General features: G+C 37.8%; 1 protein-coding gene, 1 long non-coding RNA gene and 1 other non-coding gene across 14 annotated transcripts in view; 1 reads left to right on the forward strand and 2 right to left on the reverse strand.

Annotated features, from left to right (window-relative positions):
* The window catches only part of LOC126910817 (uncharacterized), a 289,873-nt gene that overhangs the window by 210,630 nt on the left and 64,641 nt on the right, over positions 1-14,602 (reverse strand). The window lies entirely within an intron of this gene.
* The window catches only part of LOC118278387 (tensin-1), a 96,169-nt gene that overhangs the window by 4,401 nt on the left and 77,166 nt on the right, over positions 1-14,602 (forward strand). For all 12 annotated transcript variants that reach the window (XM_050694432.1, XM_050694422.1, XM_050694411.1 and 9 more), the window contains exon 2: positions 13,458-13,566. In XM_050694432.1, coding sequence (XP_050550389.1) covers positions 13,458-13,566 — 109 coding nt within the window. The remainder of the gene's footprint in view (positions 1-13,457; positions 13,567-14,602) is intronic.
* Trnam-cau (transfer RNA methionine (anticodon CAU)) lies at positions 8,482-8,553 on the reverse strand. Its single transcript has one exon. It is a non-coding gene; the product is annotated as a tRNA-Met (tRNA).

A 14,602-nucleotide genomic window follows, 5' to 3' on the forward strand; every position in this document is an offset into this window, starting at 1 on the left:
GGTTTTATTACTTCTACTTTGTGAATACAATAGGAATCGTTTGTTTTGTTGACCCACTAACTAAAGTAACTTTCGTTCTATGTAATTGGAACCCCGTGTAACAAATATAACGTAACACATTAACGGACATAGGTACATGTTTATTCTTCTACTTTACACTATTTATCTTGGGGAAATCTCAGCTCTAGATATTTTAATGCCCGTGATCTACTTTCAACTTAAAAAACTAATAATCTATTATATAAAAATAAGTCGGGTTTTCCCTCCTGACGCTATAACTCCAGAACGCACAAACCGATTTTCACGGTTATGCATTCGTTGGAAAGGTCTCGGGCTCCGTAAGGTTTATAGCAAAGAAAATTTAAGAGAACAACAGAAAAACAGGGAAAATCATTGGTGGCGAAACGGAGTTCGCCGGGTTTGCTAGTCAATAATAATATATTTCCGATAGATGTTTCTGATAAAATGAATCCACTAGAATATAAAGCAAGCCATACAAAATAATTAATGATAAACCTGTTATTAATCACATCTACCAAACGCGAACTAATTTCCAACAAAAGTAAATTAAAATAATAGTTGTCCAGTTCAGTTCACGCGACATTCACTAGCGCAATTTATTATAGTTCGTGATTTACATACGGCGCGGGTTACAAAGAACCGATATACAAACTGTAATAATTTTATTGTTGTGACATCGTTTCATTAGGTTACCTTGGCAGGTAGTAAAGTTAACGGTAGAATGCTAATGTGTAGAGGCGAGTATAGCATTGTCGCATGAACTCATGTACGTAGGGACTAGCTTCCCAAAGGTTGTGCAACTGCGGGTACACAGAGTATACACCGCCCACGGGCCGGCGCCGGCGACAGCGCCGTCACCGCAGCCGGCCGCCTCTCTAAGCAAATATCTCCAGACAAGTTCATTGTCGACCAATTCGAATAAATTATGTTCAAAATATCTTACTTCACTGAGCAAAGACACTCGAGAAAGTTAACCGATGTATGATAATAATGTTACTTACTTATCGTAAGCACTCCTGTAACAGATTTAAATGAAAATATTTGTACAATAACAATGTAAATGTAACTGTCAGATAAAGATATGGCTTTAACTATCGTACGAGAACTTCATAAAGTGTTCAATACAAACAATATGTTATTTTATGTAAATATATTTAAAATAACAGCTGCGGGGCGAGCGGTCACGGGTTACCGTTCACATGACTAGGTCTAAAACGAACCGCGTGCGTAGATTAAATGAAATCGTTCTATCTAACGTTTATAAGTTAATTAGGAGCATGTGGGGCTGCGCACACGCATCCCGATGGACAATGAGGCCTTTCAGCGGGCGGTACCTTTGAGCCCAGTGCGTTATTAGGCCGATTATGTACTTATCACGTCCTATTGTGAGTGTGTATGTGTATCAAATGAGTTACTCTTGCTACAAAACATGAAGACAAGTACATTAGATGGACTTTTCTTAACTTCAGTCGCATCGTGTAGTTACCAAGTAAATTGATAATGTTATTGAATTTAAAACAATAATGTAGGTACTAAGGATAAGTAATAACGATAATATTAATATGTAATTGTTTTCAGTCTTAGTTTTTATTATTATTTAGTGTATGTATGTTATGTCTATTATAGTGTGTACAATATATTGTTGTTGTTTTTGTGTCTACGAAATGTGTAGCTGCATCTACGAAAACATCTGCTACAATATTTGGTCATAAAGCTTTCAATTGCGCTTTACTACGCTAGATTACATAGCGTAGCACTTGTAAATATTTATTTTGTTTTTTTATCCTGCGTTTTATAGTTCCTTTACATTGTAAACAAGGCTATAGACTACATAGGCATCTGACATCATGATTAGATCACCAGAAACTTAGTAAAGGCTGCGGAGTTAACAACTTAAATTCAATGTTGATTTACGGAAACTAATTAATGATTTTTGAGATTGGTTGAATATAAAGATTTGAATCTATTTAGACCGTGTCATATAAGACTACTAATACTACTTGGATAAAACGAATCAAAGTTTAGGACTGGTAGCAAATAGGTCATTCTACGTATAAAATGTACCTATATAAGTCATATATGTAATGTATGAGAAAGTACTTGTTTCCGTAACAAAATATAAAATTATTTGTCTAATGTTTTAAAATAATCTACCAGACGGACATTAAAAACAAAAATTAGTCATCTACCTTATTGGCCAGAAAAGTACATATTTATTTAAAGTACTGCTCTCATTCTTAAGCAAAAATAGCCCCCCTCTGCTGGAACGAACTTGTTGTGCTTTTAGTAAAAAAGTAAAATGAGCAGTGAGCATTTAATTTTGTTGGTGTCGTATTGTCGTGGTCGCGCGTCGTGTTCGGTCATTGATCGGGCACTCGTTCACGCTTCCATAATCTTTGACATCAACACTGTCACGGTATATTTTGCGATGTTTTTTGTCTATTATGTAATCTTTTTTAGACCCCAATCGGCATTGCAGTTCGATAGCAATCGTTTGATTGACATGTATCGCAATTGGTATTGAAAGCATTTTAAAATGTTAAACAAACAACGTTTAAATGTTTTATGTTGTTAGAAACATTGTATTGGTATAATTTTAATTGAACTGTATCTTAATAATGACGTCAGAAACATAAAGTAAAGGATGAAGGAAATTATTAATAAACGAATGCGTCTGTAGGGTGAAACAATAATTATTTATTTAAATGGTAGCCCGTACCTATCAGCTTATAAATTAACGTTGCTGACAGGCGGCAAGCGGTGTCAGAAGTCTCGGGTCTGCCGCTGAGGGTTATAAGTGCCTATAGACTATGATTTACGACACATTCTTGCGTAGAGCTCGACGAGGATCTGTCACTGCGCCTGCGCAGAGCGATGGGAACAAGATTACTTCTCACAGATTCGTCTGGTGACAGACAAAGCTCTTTGTAGCATCATTGTTCGGTCGAAGCACTTCGGAGACGTCTGGCTTCGCATCGCCGGCACGTATACCGCCGATTAGTCATCGACTGTATCGCTCCAAACTAATTTATTTATACCTAAGTAAATAACCCGCATTTGTAAGTTAAGAACCGGCGTTTTACTCTTTTCACAGCAAGTGAACTACCAAGTAGGTATATACATTTCACATCTGTGCAAACTTATTCGAGGCTAAGTAAGTGTTACTGTGTCGTAAGTGCGCATTGTCTAGTTATGATACTTATTCAGCTTACGTTATTTTACGTGCCTGCTCTTATATAGAACTTCCCGGATCTCAGCGGCAGTACAAACACACAATAGTAAGCTTCTTATTTAGGCGAGGGCACACCGTTTTGGTGCGTCTGAAATATTTCATGAAAGTTATTCCCGGTTATGAATTGTTAAAACGAGAGCTCGAATTATACGCAACATGGTGCGAGCTTAAAAATGTTTTCATGTTTATATTCGTAATTCCAAGCGGATGTTACGCAAGTGCGTTGGTACTGCCCAACTAAAGCGCTTGACCGGAAGTACGCTGAGGCAGGGCGCGGGGTGCGGGACGCGGGCTCTCGTTCACAGGTACTAAATGATGGCTCTAATGAACGGCACAGGAGCGGCACTCCGCACTGAACCTTATTATTGGTAATGCGCAATACATTAGCCACAATTAGTGCGGCCGTCCGCCAGTAATTGCAGCGCACTTTGAGCGTATTTCGTAAAACACGATGTAGCTGCGACTAGCTACTGAGTATATCCATATTTGGAAATAGTTGCTATGACGGAGGTATTTCTAGTATTTTAAGTGCGAGTCTCGATTTATTATGTGCTTATTAATAATAAATTCTCTTTAAATGTCTAAGGTCTGTACGCTCTGCGAACGCGACACTCGAGAACGCTTGGAATTTCTGTGGCATATCGTAAAACACTTTGGACACTTTAGAAAATTATATTGTACGCTATGAATGTAGCAGTCGGAAAGATAATATAGGTAATATATTTCGAAAGGATTACAATAGCATGCGTAATTTAATGCGGGTGTAAAGTTCCGCAGTTGTATTAAATGTCGTCGCTGAAATTCAAATACTCGTTCAGAGCAAGGTCTCTGCAAAAAAGCGTCACGGTTCGCGGAGCATGCTCGCCAGCTGTCAAGCAGACGCGAGACGTGTCGCTCCGGCCACTCGCTCCACACTTGGGGGAAACCATTCAGTGTTTACAGCACCACAGGCCACAGAAGGTCTCACACATCGGCACATGAACCCATCGACACATGCTCCTAACGAACCCGATACTAAAATCAATTGTAAATTCTCGCCCATGAATCAAAAACCATATGAAAGGAACTCATAAAATAAATTTTATTCCCTTATTGGTGCATAAACAGAGTTTAAAAATAGTGGGGACCACCTGGTGTACTCTGCTCCCAACTTCGAGTGCAGGGAACGTGATTTATTGGTCTTTAAAGTACACAATGCAACCGCAAATACAACCCTTGACTATTTTTCTAGAGAACAAATTGTCCCTGGGCAGATATTTCAAGTGGGTCGACTCTTACAAAGACTTGTTATACTCTTATCGGTGTTACCCCTATGACAATACTGAGGGCTAATGTATAAATTAATTCGTTTAGACAGCTTACCCGACTTTATTTGATATTGTAGTGATATAATGCTTTGATAGTTTTAATAGTTTTAATAGATATTGGCTATTGTATTGTAATTTTCATTTAAACACGAATGCGATCTAGATTCGGATAAGTCCTTAGAGGCTAATGTGTATTAATTGTTCATTTGTAAGTTATTCACGGCTGAGCGGTGGCCAGTTATCCCGAATGACCGCATCGGTGCATTTGGTACTGAGAAGTGGAGATGGTATGGACGTTGGTATCGTGGCGTATACGAGTACGACGTGGGAGGTCCGATCATTTTCAAGGAATTCTAATGGACCAAAAAAGTGATACTAAAATCAAGAAGAAAGTAATTTCATTCATATTTATTAGGACATCAAACAATCTATATTGACATAAAATTCCTAAAAATTACTTCTCAAACTCACTCCGTAACCAAAAGTAAAAAATACAACTAAATTGTTTCCCAAAAGCTTAATCGGAGTACCTCAAATTATTTCACGTTTCTATCGCTTTATTCCCAAACCCAAGAAATGTTAAGCTCACTTAAACGATCGAAGGCAATTGTATAAAGAAAACGAAGCTTAGATCCGGTCCGGCCACACGGATTCAATGTCAAGAATGTTGTTACAAAAATCCAGAATAAAATTGATTCGGTACTATTTTAACATGAAGTATCTACTAGTATTACTAGTTATTAGTAATATTTAAATTTGTATGTGTGGATAGTCTGAGTCTTGCAAGTCTTGCATTTACCAATTAGCAACCTTAATTTTTTATACGATTATGATTTAACTGTATTAACTACCTGGCAAGAGTATTGCTAGTCTCACAAATAAATACCTATTAACTAAACTAAAAATTAGGTGCTTTTGATCTTACAATGACGAAACAAAATACTTACAATATAACTGTATAGTTAAATCTGCAAGTAAAATCTCAGTTAATACTAACTCATTGGTAAATGAGAAACTTGCAAGACTCTTGCTGGGCAACACTATGTGTGACAGATTTTTATCTTAAAATTGATCATCCAAGTAGAATAATGGTTTAACCGCACGATTAAGTTTCTTGTATGATGTATCATATCAGCGTTGTAATAGTTGTTTGGTTCTGGTCGTGGAGAGTGTAGACGTCATTCCCTCGTCAAGTCACTCCTTTCTCTCGAGTCGTGCTGACACCTCCAGCAATTAACATGTCACTGCGCAGCATTATCTTCAAAACTGTTAAGCGTTGGAGTCAATATTTTATTACAAGCAGACCACAATCTACTCACAAGGCAATCTTTAATAAATAAAATAAAATTTATTTATTTTCCACCATATTTATACAGACATTGGTCTTAAAAACTAAGCTTCTTTAATGATGATAGGTGTAGTTTTGGAGCGCCGTCTCTACAATGAACAAATAAGGCTGCTCATGTTGTTTACTCCTTAAAATGGCCAGATTCTGAGACAATAAGATGTTCGGTACTTCGTTCTGAAAACTAATTGGGTTGCGTTGCGTCATCCTCGCAAGGTTTTCGCCTAATGTTGTTAGCAGAGTTAGCTTAGGTTAATAACACGCGTATTATCTACCACTGCTTTGTGTTTGCAAGAGCACTTTGACGCTAAGACATATGAGGCTGTAAAGTTACTCGAAATGCAAGTTTCCTGTAATCATGACGTTGCGCAAGTTCGGTGGACCGTATTCTGTACCTATGTGACGTCATATCGTCGTTTCAACACTGCACAAACAAAGCCACAAGCTTCTGGCACACATTGTGTGCTCATTTCCAGGACAAACAATGAATTATTTGGAAAATAAATTTACATACAACATTTTATTAACTGAGCGGGCGGTCTTCAATACAGATTTTGTTTGACAGCTCTAAACGCTGAGTCGGTGAAGTTATTTCTATTGAATCGTCATACATGAGTGAATGATTTACTTTACGGTACCGTTACTATAACTTAACCCGTATAAACGAAGATTTAATTTAATTGAAGCCCCTTGTGATAAGCGCTTTTTAACGAAGATAAATAGAATTTTGATTAGCTAACAGTTTTGGGACACGACCGAAATGTGATTAAACAAATTGAAGCTGTGGTTTTAGGTCTATGTGTGTAAATTAACAAAGAACATATCTACTTATTTAAGTAACTAGTACAGTATAGTATGTTAGTAGACAGATACTTATTTGCAACAAAAGCCACTAAATCCATTTAGAGGAACAGGTACGTGTCCATATATTACGGACGTGTGGCAAACATAGTCTGCGGTAATTTCCGCGTCATACTCGTACAGAGCCATAACTCTTCGACACAAATATCACGCTACTGGTACACCGACCGCTAGCATCCACCACACGGGTGGTCTACAGCACACAACCAGTAATACCCAGAAATGTATCAAAAGTATTTGTCAATGAGGAACTTTATTCCTTACTGAATGAACCGTCTACATTACTTACTTACAAATAACTAAAATGAAACAGAACCTAAGTTCTATTTCTGTTATTACAATCTGTTCCTGGTACGCATTAGTGAACATCACAAGTATCGTTGGCTATAAATAAAGAAATTATGAGCCTTACGAAACGTTGCCGTTGCTATACTTCGAGTGTAGAGCACATTCCTTCTGAAATCGTGCGGTGTAACCGCAGACCCGTATTGGTTCCTACTGCATAATCAAATTACATTAATAGTCCGTTTGTGGACCCCTCTCTGGTCTTGTACCCACGCAGTGCACATCGACCTCAGACCCGAGACTCTGTGACCATTTTATTCGTACAATTGTACCTACTTACATTTAGAATCTTTAGAACATCACATTGTACAACTTTCATGAGCATTAGTGTGATCTAGACTTTCTCTAAGACGCTATATATGGAGGTAGTCGAGTGTGTTTGACAATCAATCATGAGTAAAAGTTATATTTCATACTTATATCGCCTACGTATGATATTTAAAAAGATTTTTCTCTAAATAGAAATCGTTCACGATTATACTTAGTGTTAGTATGCATCCACATCCAAACAAATTAGGTTTTTTAACTGTGGGATCGATTAATATTTGGAAACATTTAGACATTAAAAAGTCATTTGACCGGTAAAATCGTAAAGCGGAAAGAATTAATGAAGCTATAAAAAATGTCCATATAACGTAACGCCCCAACTGAGATGCATTAAAATAATGAATGAAATATAATATGTATCTACTGAAGATAATTTATTGCTAGACCGAATGAATTGATGCAGAGATCTCTATTGATGACCTGTTCGTTCATATCTAGGTACCATTACAGTGCACATAGGTATAATATTCGAACAAACAAGATTGTTATAATTTGGCCATTTTATATTTATTACTGAATAAACATATTTATCGGCCCGTTTGAGCCACCCAGAATCATTGCACGCGTGATATTGCAGCCAATGAGCCAACTATCGACAAATATATTATTGGCTGCGGACCGCGTGCATCGATAAACGGGTTCAATAGTTTATCAATAATGTGATTACAAGCATTGTTTAATTTTGACTCAATCGAGAACTACCAAGTTGCGTAAGTCAGTTTACCTTTGCCGTGAAGCGTTACTTAGTCACCCCTGCGATAGGTGAGGGGCTATCCCTTATATTGCCGTAGCATAGGGTGTGCCGGTCATCATCATCGCTCACTGGGGTGAAGACGACAATATTAGTTTATAACCGGTCTGCTGCCTCATGCAATCATTTAAAATAACGTAGCGTTATCTACACTAGTCACGCAAGCTTTAGTTTCAAATAATTACTTAAAACATTTGTTAGGATAAAAAGATTAAGGAAATTTCATTAAAAATCAATGTAATTATACTTAATTTTGTTGTAAAAAACATTTAAAATGGCAAAAAGTGGTTTCTAGCAGAGCGTGGTTTCGATCCACGGACCTCTGGGTTATGGGCCCAGCACGCTTCCACTGCGCCACTCTGCTCTTGTTGAGAGTGGCGAAATTACCGTATACTTGTGTAAGCCGTTACGTAGCAGAACGGAGTGAATATTATGGCGCTACTCGTAGTTGAGCCGACTAGAGCCTAACAATAAATAATCATTAGGACTGATTTTAGCTTGGATTATACTAATTAGGAATGGAGTTGACAGTGATTTATGTAACAATGCCAATCTAATGGCCGACTATTTACATTGAATGTTGTTAACAATACAATTTAGTATGGACTTGGTACTTAGCTATTTAGTATACAGAGCTAGTAAGATTTCGGAGTACTATACCGAAAATAGCTTAGTAAAAATGTACCATTACAATAACAACAATGGAAAGGAATTTTGTTTGGAATGCTTTACAAATGTTTGTAAGGGCCCCGTCGTATTTTAATTGGTAGTCGTAATTAATTAAAGTCAGTGACCGAGCTGGCGCAAACTATTGTTTAAAGCGCCTACAGTTATAGTTTAAAACCAATTCTAATTGCCATTTGTCTCCTTGAAACTCGTTGGCTGTATACCTAAATTACCTTCGCCTCGGCTGTATGAAAACATGGTGTGGTATTTATTACTTTTTTATCAGCGCCGCAGAACACGCGCACCAATACATAAGTACCTATAAATAGCTATATTATATGTACATCATGAAGATAAGGCATTACCTACATACACTAGGTTATAAAAATAAAGGTTGCACATTAAAAACTTTTAAAATAAATACGTGATTACTTATTGTTATCGTATAAACGTGTACCTAAATAACATCATTAAATTGGTATGATTTAAGTTATTAAATGCATATTCTGAATTCAGTTTAATTTAGGTTTTTTTGCAAACATGGCTATTTTTGCACCTGTTTCGTCAATAAGTATTTCACCTACCTAATTATTATATTTACCGATATTTTATCACTTCCTCAAACCATTCGTTTTGCGTCTGATATTGACATTCAATGACGTCACTTTCCGGTTTAACAATTTAATGATTTTCTAATCGATTAAACGCATACAGAATTTTGTTCACGAACTCGGAATTAATGTACATAAAGTAAGTACTCAGAAACAGTATGTTAATGCCGGTGACAGTAGCTGATGCCAAGTGGGCATCGTCGGGCATTGGCGGGCACTCGCGGGCACTGCCGGGCATTACCGGGTCGTGGCGAGTTGTTCAGCGCGTGAGACAATTTTGTATGGCTTATAACGCCTCGATATTAAACGGATGTCACGTACAAAGTCCTTGAGAAAGCACCGCTCGTCGTAACAGATGGCAGATGGCGGCTTGCCCAAATATTATTGATATTCGTCGAATATAAGCGGAAAAGTTGTAATGGTTTCATTCATTCGCGTTCGTTGCGTGTCGAGTTCCCGGCATGGTGCATACAGTCATATAAATAGTCCAGTTTATGGGTTTAATTTGACAAGAGTGTTAGCACGTGCGCAGCTTACGAAAGTTTCGCCGGAGCAACAGCAAACAGATAACTGTGAAATTGGAGCATCGCCGTAGTTTGTGCGGCAATAACTTCGTTATCAGTACCAACAGCAACTTACCTTTTATCTAAAAGAACAGTCTTCTTTAATCCATGTCTGTAGTTACCCTACTTTTTGTAATATGTTGACCGTACATTGTCCACATATTGCTGTAGGTACCTATTTAAATTAGTCAAGTAGTCATGGTTCGTTATAACGTCGAATCTTAGCATTCCATCAATGCAATAATTCTTGTTTACAATCTTCGGAGAACAGTTAATGCTTAATGAGGTGTGCCGCATTTGTATCAGAGATAACAGTATATGTAAACGAGTTAGTTTAACCTGTCTTTAATCAAACTTATATTTTAATTTGTACAAATAATATATCGACGAAGAATTTGTTTTTATTGGAATGCGCTTGTCTCTTGAAATAGTGGTCCGATTTGACGATAAATCTTTTAGCATTTGTTTTTTGTAGTTTGTCTAGTTTGGAAAAGGCTATCTACCTAATAAGCATTCAGTCTACAATACAAGTTTGTTGACCTTCAATAAACCGACAGTCGTATTAACTATCGTTTTTTGGAGTTTATCAGTGAATACGTTGTAATAATTCATTACAAAACAATGAAGTTTAATATGAAAGAGCAGGGCGTCCAGTTGATTTATCATTCCGACACTGAGCCCTTTGTTTTCAAGCACAGAGCACGCCGGCTTCAATCACACATCCCGGTCAAAAGTTCGTTCGTGCCGCCAACAAAAAGGAATATTAATTTTAATTTCATAGACATAAAATCAATATCATTATTAATGAACCAATGTCACTTCAGAGAAAAATGTAAGTACGTCTACCTACGAAGCAATACTTTCTAATAACCATACATTTTCATTTATAAATGTGTCCCAATTTTGTTCGCTAACTTCATCATTCATTCACATCTCATCTAAGTATACACACCTTTCTACTTATTTCTACCTCTCACAGAATGACACATACATACATATTTACATAGGTAAGCTTTAAGCTATCAAACGGCGAAACAAAAACAATTTACCCCGAAAAGTAAAAGCGACATCGGATGTCTACATCGGCATCGTTGCGGGGATTATAAAGGATCTACCCCAACCACATTTTTTATTTATCTTTTTAATACAAAAGACGTAGGCTTAGATCGCTACAAGTTCGTCGGAAGAAATAACTCAAAGCTCCGAGAGGTCAAAAAAACGTTTGTTGTTACAAGTTGGGAATAGGAAACAAAAACCGTCAACATTTCGTTACTTCAATGTATCAGCAATGCGGCATTTATACAGATTGCTGTTGTAAAAACAAATGGCAGCGCAATATTAATGTAGTTTTGTGTGGAGGGTACCTCGAGTGTGGGGGCCGAGACACCGAGCTACCGAGCTACCGGCCTGCGCTATTACCGCGGGGATATAGCGAATTACTCTATGAAGAATACATTACACCGAGAATCCGGGACGATTTAAGTGCCTCACGTACAATGTAATCATTGTAATTCAACAAGTATAATCTAGAATTCTAGACAAAACGCAACACCGGCCGTATCGACAGACCTACCAGTACTTGGTGGTTATTTACTGTGGACCATGCACAGCTTACAAACCTATCTTATTTATTACTGGAGCAAGTTTCCATTCGAGATACGTTCCTGTTCGAAAGCTATCATAAAATGGAGATATCATTTGTCTCGATAGTTGGCTTGTTTCGAATGTGTACAATAATGTTGTGTCCAGCTGTTCAATGAAATTCGATGCAGATATTTAATGGGGCGCGTGTAATGGCGCATTGTGAGGTTCCTGTCAATCTGTGCTGCTACTGTAGACACCTTTTGTGTGAGTTGATTTTTTGTCGGGATTCGTTTGGCGCGGGATGCGCGGGCGTCGAACACCGTGCGCCTGCGACGGCTGCGCCATAGTTTGGCGTGCTGCGATTTAAGCAGGTGCTTCAGCCGCACGTGTCCGCTGACACATATGAATGCGTGCAAGCATCTTTACTCGCACGTGTGAGTGTACCGGTATTGGCTGTAACAAGGGATTTGTAAAACGATCATTCAAAGATAACATTTTAAAATTTCACATTTGTGGGCGGTGCCGTACTGAACGTCCGTTGTAAAGTTTTTTTTAGCTCCAGCAACAGTTAATTTTGAGCATTAACAATGAACACTTAATAAAGTAGTTTGAAACACTACCGGCACAGTAGCAGGCATTAAAAGCCCTCGAGAGTGGTTTAGTCGCGGCTCGCCAGATAACACAAAGGAGTGATTTATTTCAAACACACCGATTTCAAGTACATCGTTCGTGTATCATGTGCGCTGCAAATGTGGCGCCTGGAGCGCCGGCCGGTGTCTGCGCAGGCACCGGTGACGTCATCTAATCCAGAATACTCTGACCCCATACAAAGAACATTGTTGAAGCAAATAAATAGCGTGCGAACATCGATCTCTAAGAGTACTTAGATTTTTGGCTTGATAACTCAAATCTGTTTATTACAAACCTTGTAAATTGATATGGGCATGACTCAACCAAAATAACCGATTTCCTCTACCCGTAGCCAGTGTCTAGATAGAATGAGATCTGATTTACAGCTGTCAGTTACAATTTGCTAACGAGTGTAAAACATGTCAGGGCTTTAGATAAAGATCATGGCCCACTCGTATTATTGAATGCAAATTGCAAACAAACAACAAGTATCGTATTCGAGATAGATTGAATAGAAACTAATTATTTACTCACGCATTGTCCTGTCAGCGACAGCGGCCGGTGTTGGCTTGGTAAATAGAGAAAATCCCTTTACTTTGCTTTGAATGACTTGCTTAGAATCATAAATAAAACGGTAGGAAAGCTATGAAAGCGAGGTTTGCAGAACTCGCTACAAACTACATTAAATTAAGGAGTTAAGGTTAGTTAGCTGCGAGAGAATAATAGCGTTTCATAACAACGGGGCACGAAAATGTATCTTGTAATAGGGCACGTATCTTGTATCAGTGTTGTTGAATGGGCTAGCGTTCCTCTCATCTATTGTCTGTCGGCTAACGAAGGGCAAGCTCCGGCGCCGGCCACTGCCGGGCAGGTAAGGGCTGGCCGGCACGACTCGGTCCCATCGTAAATATCCGCCGGCATGCGTCGTGGGAGCTTGCACTATCGACAAAGGATTGTCATTTCACGAGCTAGTGTTAAACGTTCCCTAGTCTCGTTGTTCTGAACACATCGGTTCCTGTTAGTCTGCGGAACAATAACACACGTTTAGAATTCTTATCGTATACGTAATTTGTGCTCATAAATCATGGTGAGAATTCTTTGGATACCACTTTCGATTAATATAACGTAGTAGACTTAATAACACCAATTTAGTCTAACTATGATTACCTATTTTTCAGTATCTTACTATTATACTTTTCTTAATTTGTCCACAGAAGGAGGGCGTGGGTCAGGCACATGCATTCCGGAGCAAGTCGTTCAAGAAACCACGACCATGCCACTGGTGTCATCAGCCCGTGCACAACACTGGCTCGTGCTGCAGAGGTATGTCTTCTCAATACATAGACAGAACTTGCGTACTGTAACTCTATATGACTTTTTGGGTAACCATGCTTGTTGGTTAGACAAGAACTAGGTAGAGGTCTTTGGTGATGATTCTAATGATGATGACGTAATATCTGTTGGTAAAATTTTTGATACGTTAGAGCAGCTGAAAATATCATCTGCAAATAAATTACTAGGTATAAAATCCGGACTGACTTTATTCAATAGTTAAATCAGGCTTTGAAATCCAGGTTCGTGAACAAAGTAGACGACTTCAATCGAGATGCCTATCTGCGTTCCATTCAAAGTGCAGCTAATACTCATCCTACATTTGCAATTGAAAAATTCGAAAGTAACTACATATTTAATCTTGACCGATTTTTATGTTTGTAGAGACATTCGATTCTAACATTTCTAGCAACAAGGCTTGACATTCAAAGGTCATTGACGACTTGACTTCAAGAGAAGTGTTTGACTCAGAATGTCACGCTTAAATCAATTGCATGTCGATCGAACACACATACAAATTGGGAAATTTTATGTAGATATTTTTATAGAGCTGCAAATACGAGTGTCACGGTCAACGACCTTTGAATATTTTTGCGAACGATTTCTGCATACAGAGTGTTTGTTTTTTGCTCTCGTATTGAACACAATTGCTAGTTGTCATTGCATTTTACAAAATCTGTCCATTTATTCCGAATTTTATGTGTAACTAATGAACCTATAACGCAATTGGAGATTGGAGATAACGAAATTATTAATATCAACTCCGTAATACGTAATTTTGGATAATAGCTATAATAAATCACGGAAACTGATACCCATCCAATTTGCAAGTGAAATATGCCCGAACTGAAAGTCAATTACAATTTCAAATTGTTAATATGATAATGGAAACTATGTACCTAATAACTACTTTACGACTATAATGCTTTTAAAAGTAATAAATTTAGTTTGAAGACTTAGATAAAAAAAAACAATAGCGAAGGTTAGGTACTTCAATATTTAATATCCTAAGTTAATACTTATTCAA

This window comes from Spodoptera frugiperda, chromosome 1 (assembly GCF_023101765.2).
Source record: "Spodoptera frugiperda isolate SF20-4 chromosome 1, AGI-APGP_CSIRO_Sfru_2.0, whole genome shotgun sequence".
NCBI classification, from domain to species: Eukaryota; Metazoa; Arthropoda; class Insecta; order Lepidoptera; family Noctuidae; genus Spodoptera; species Spodoptera frugiperda.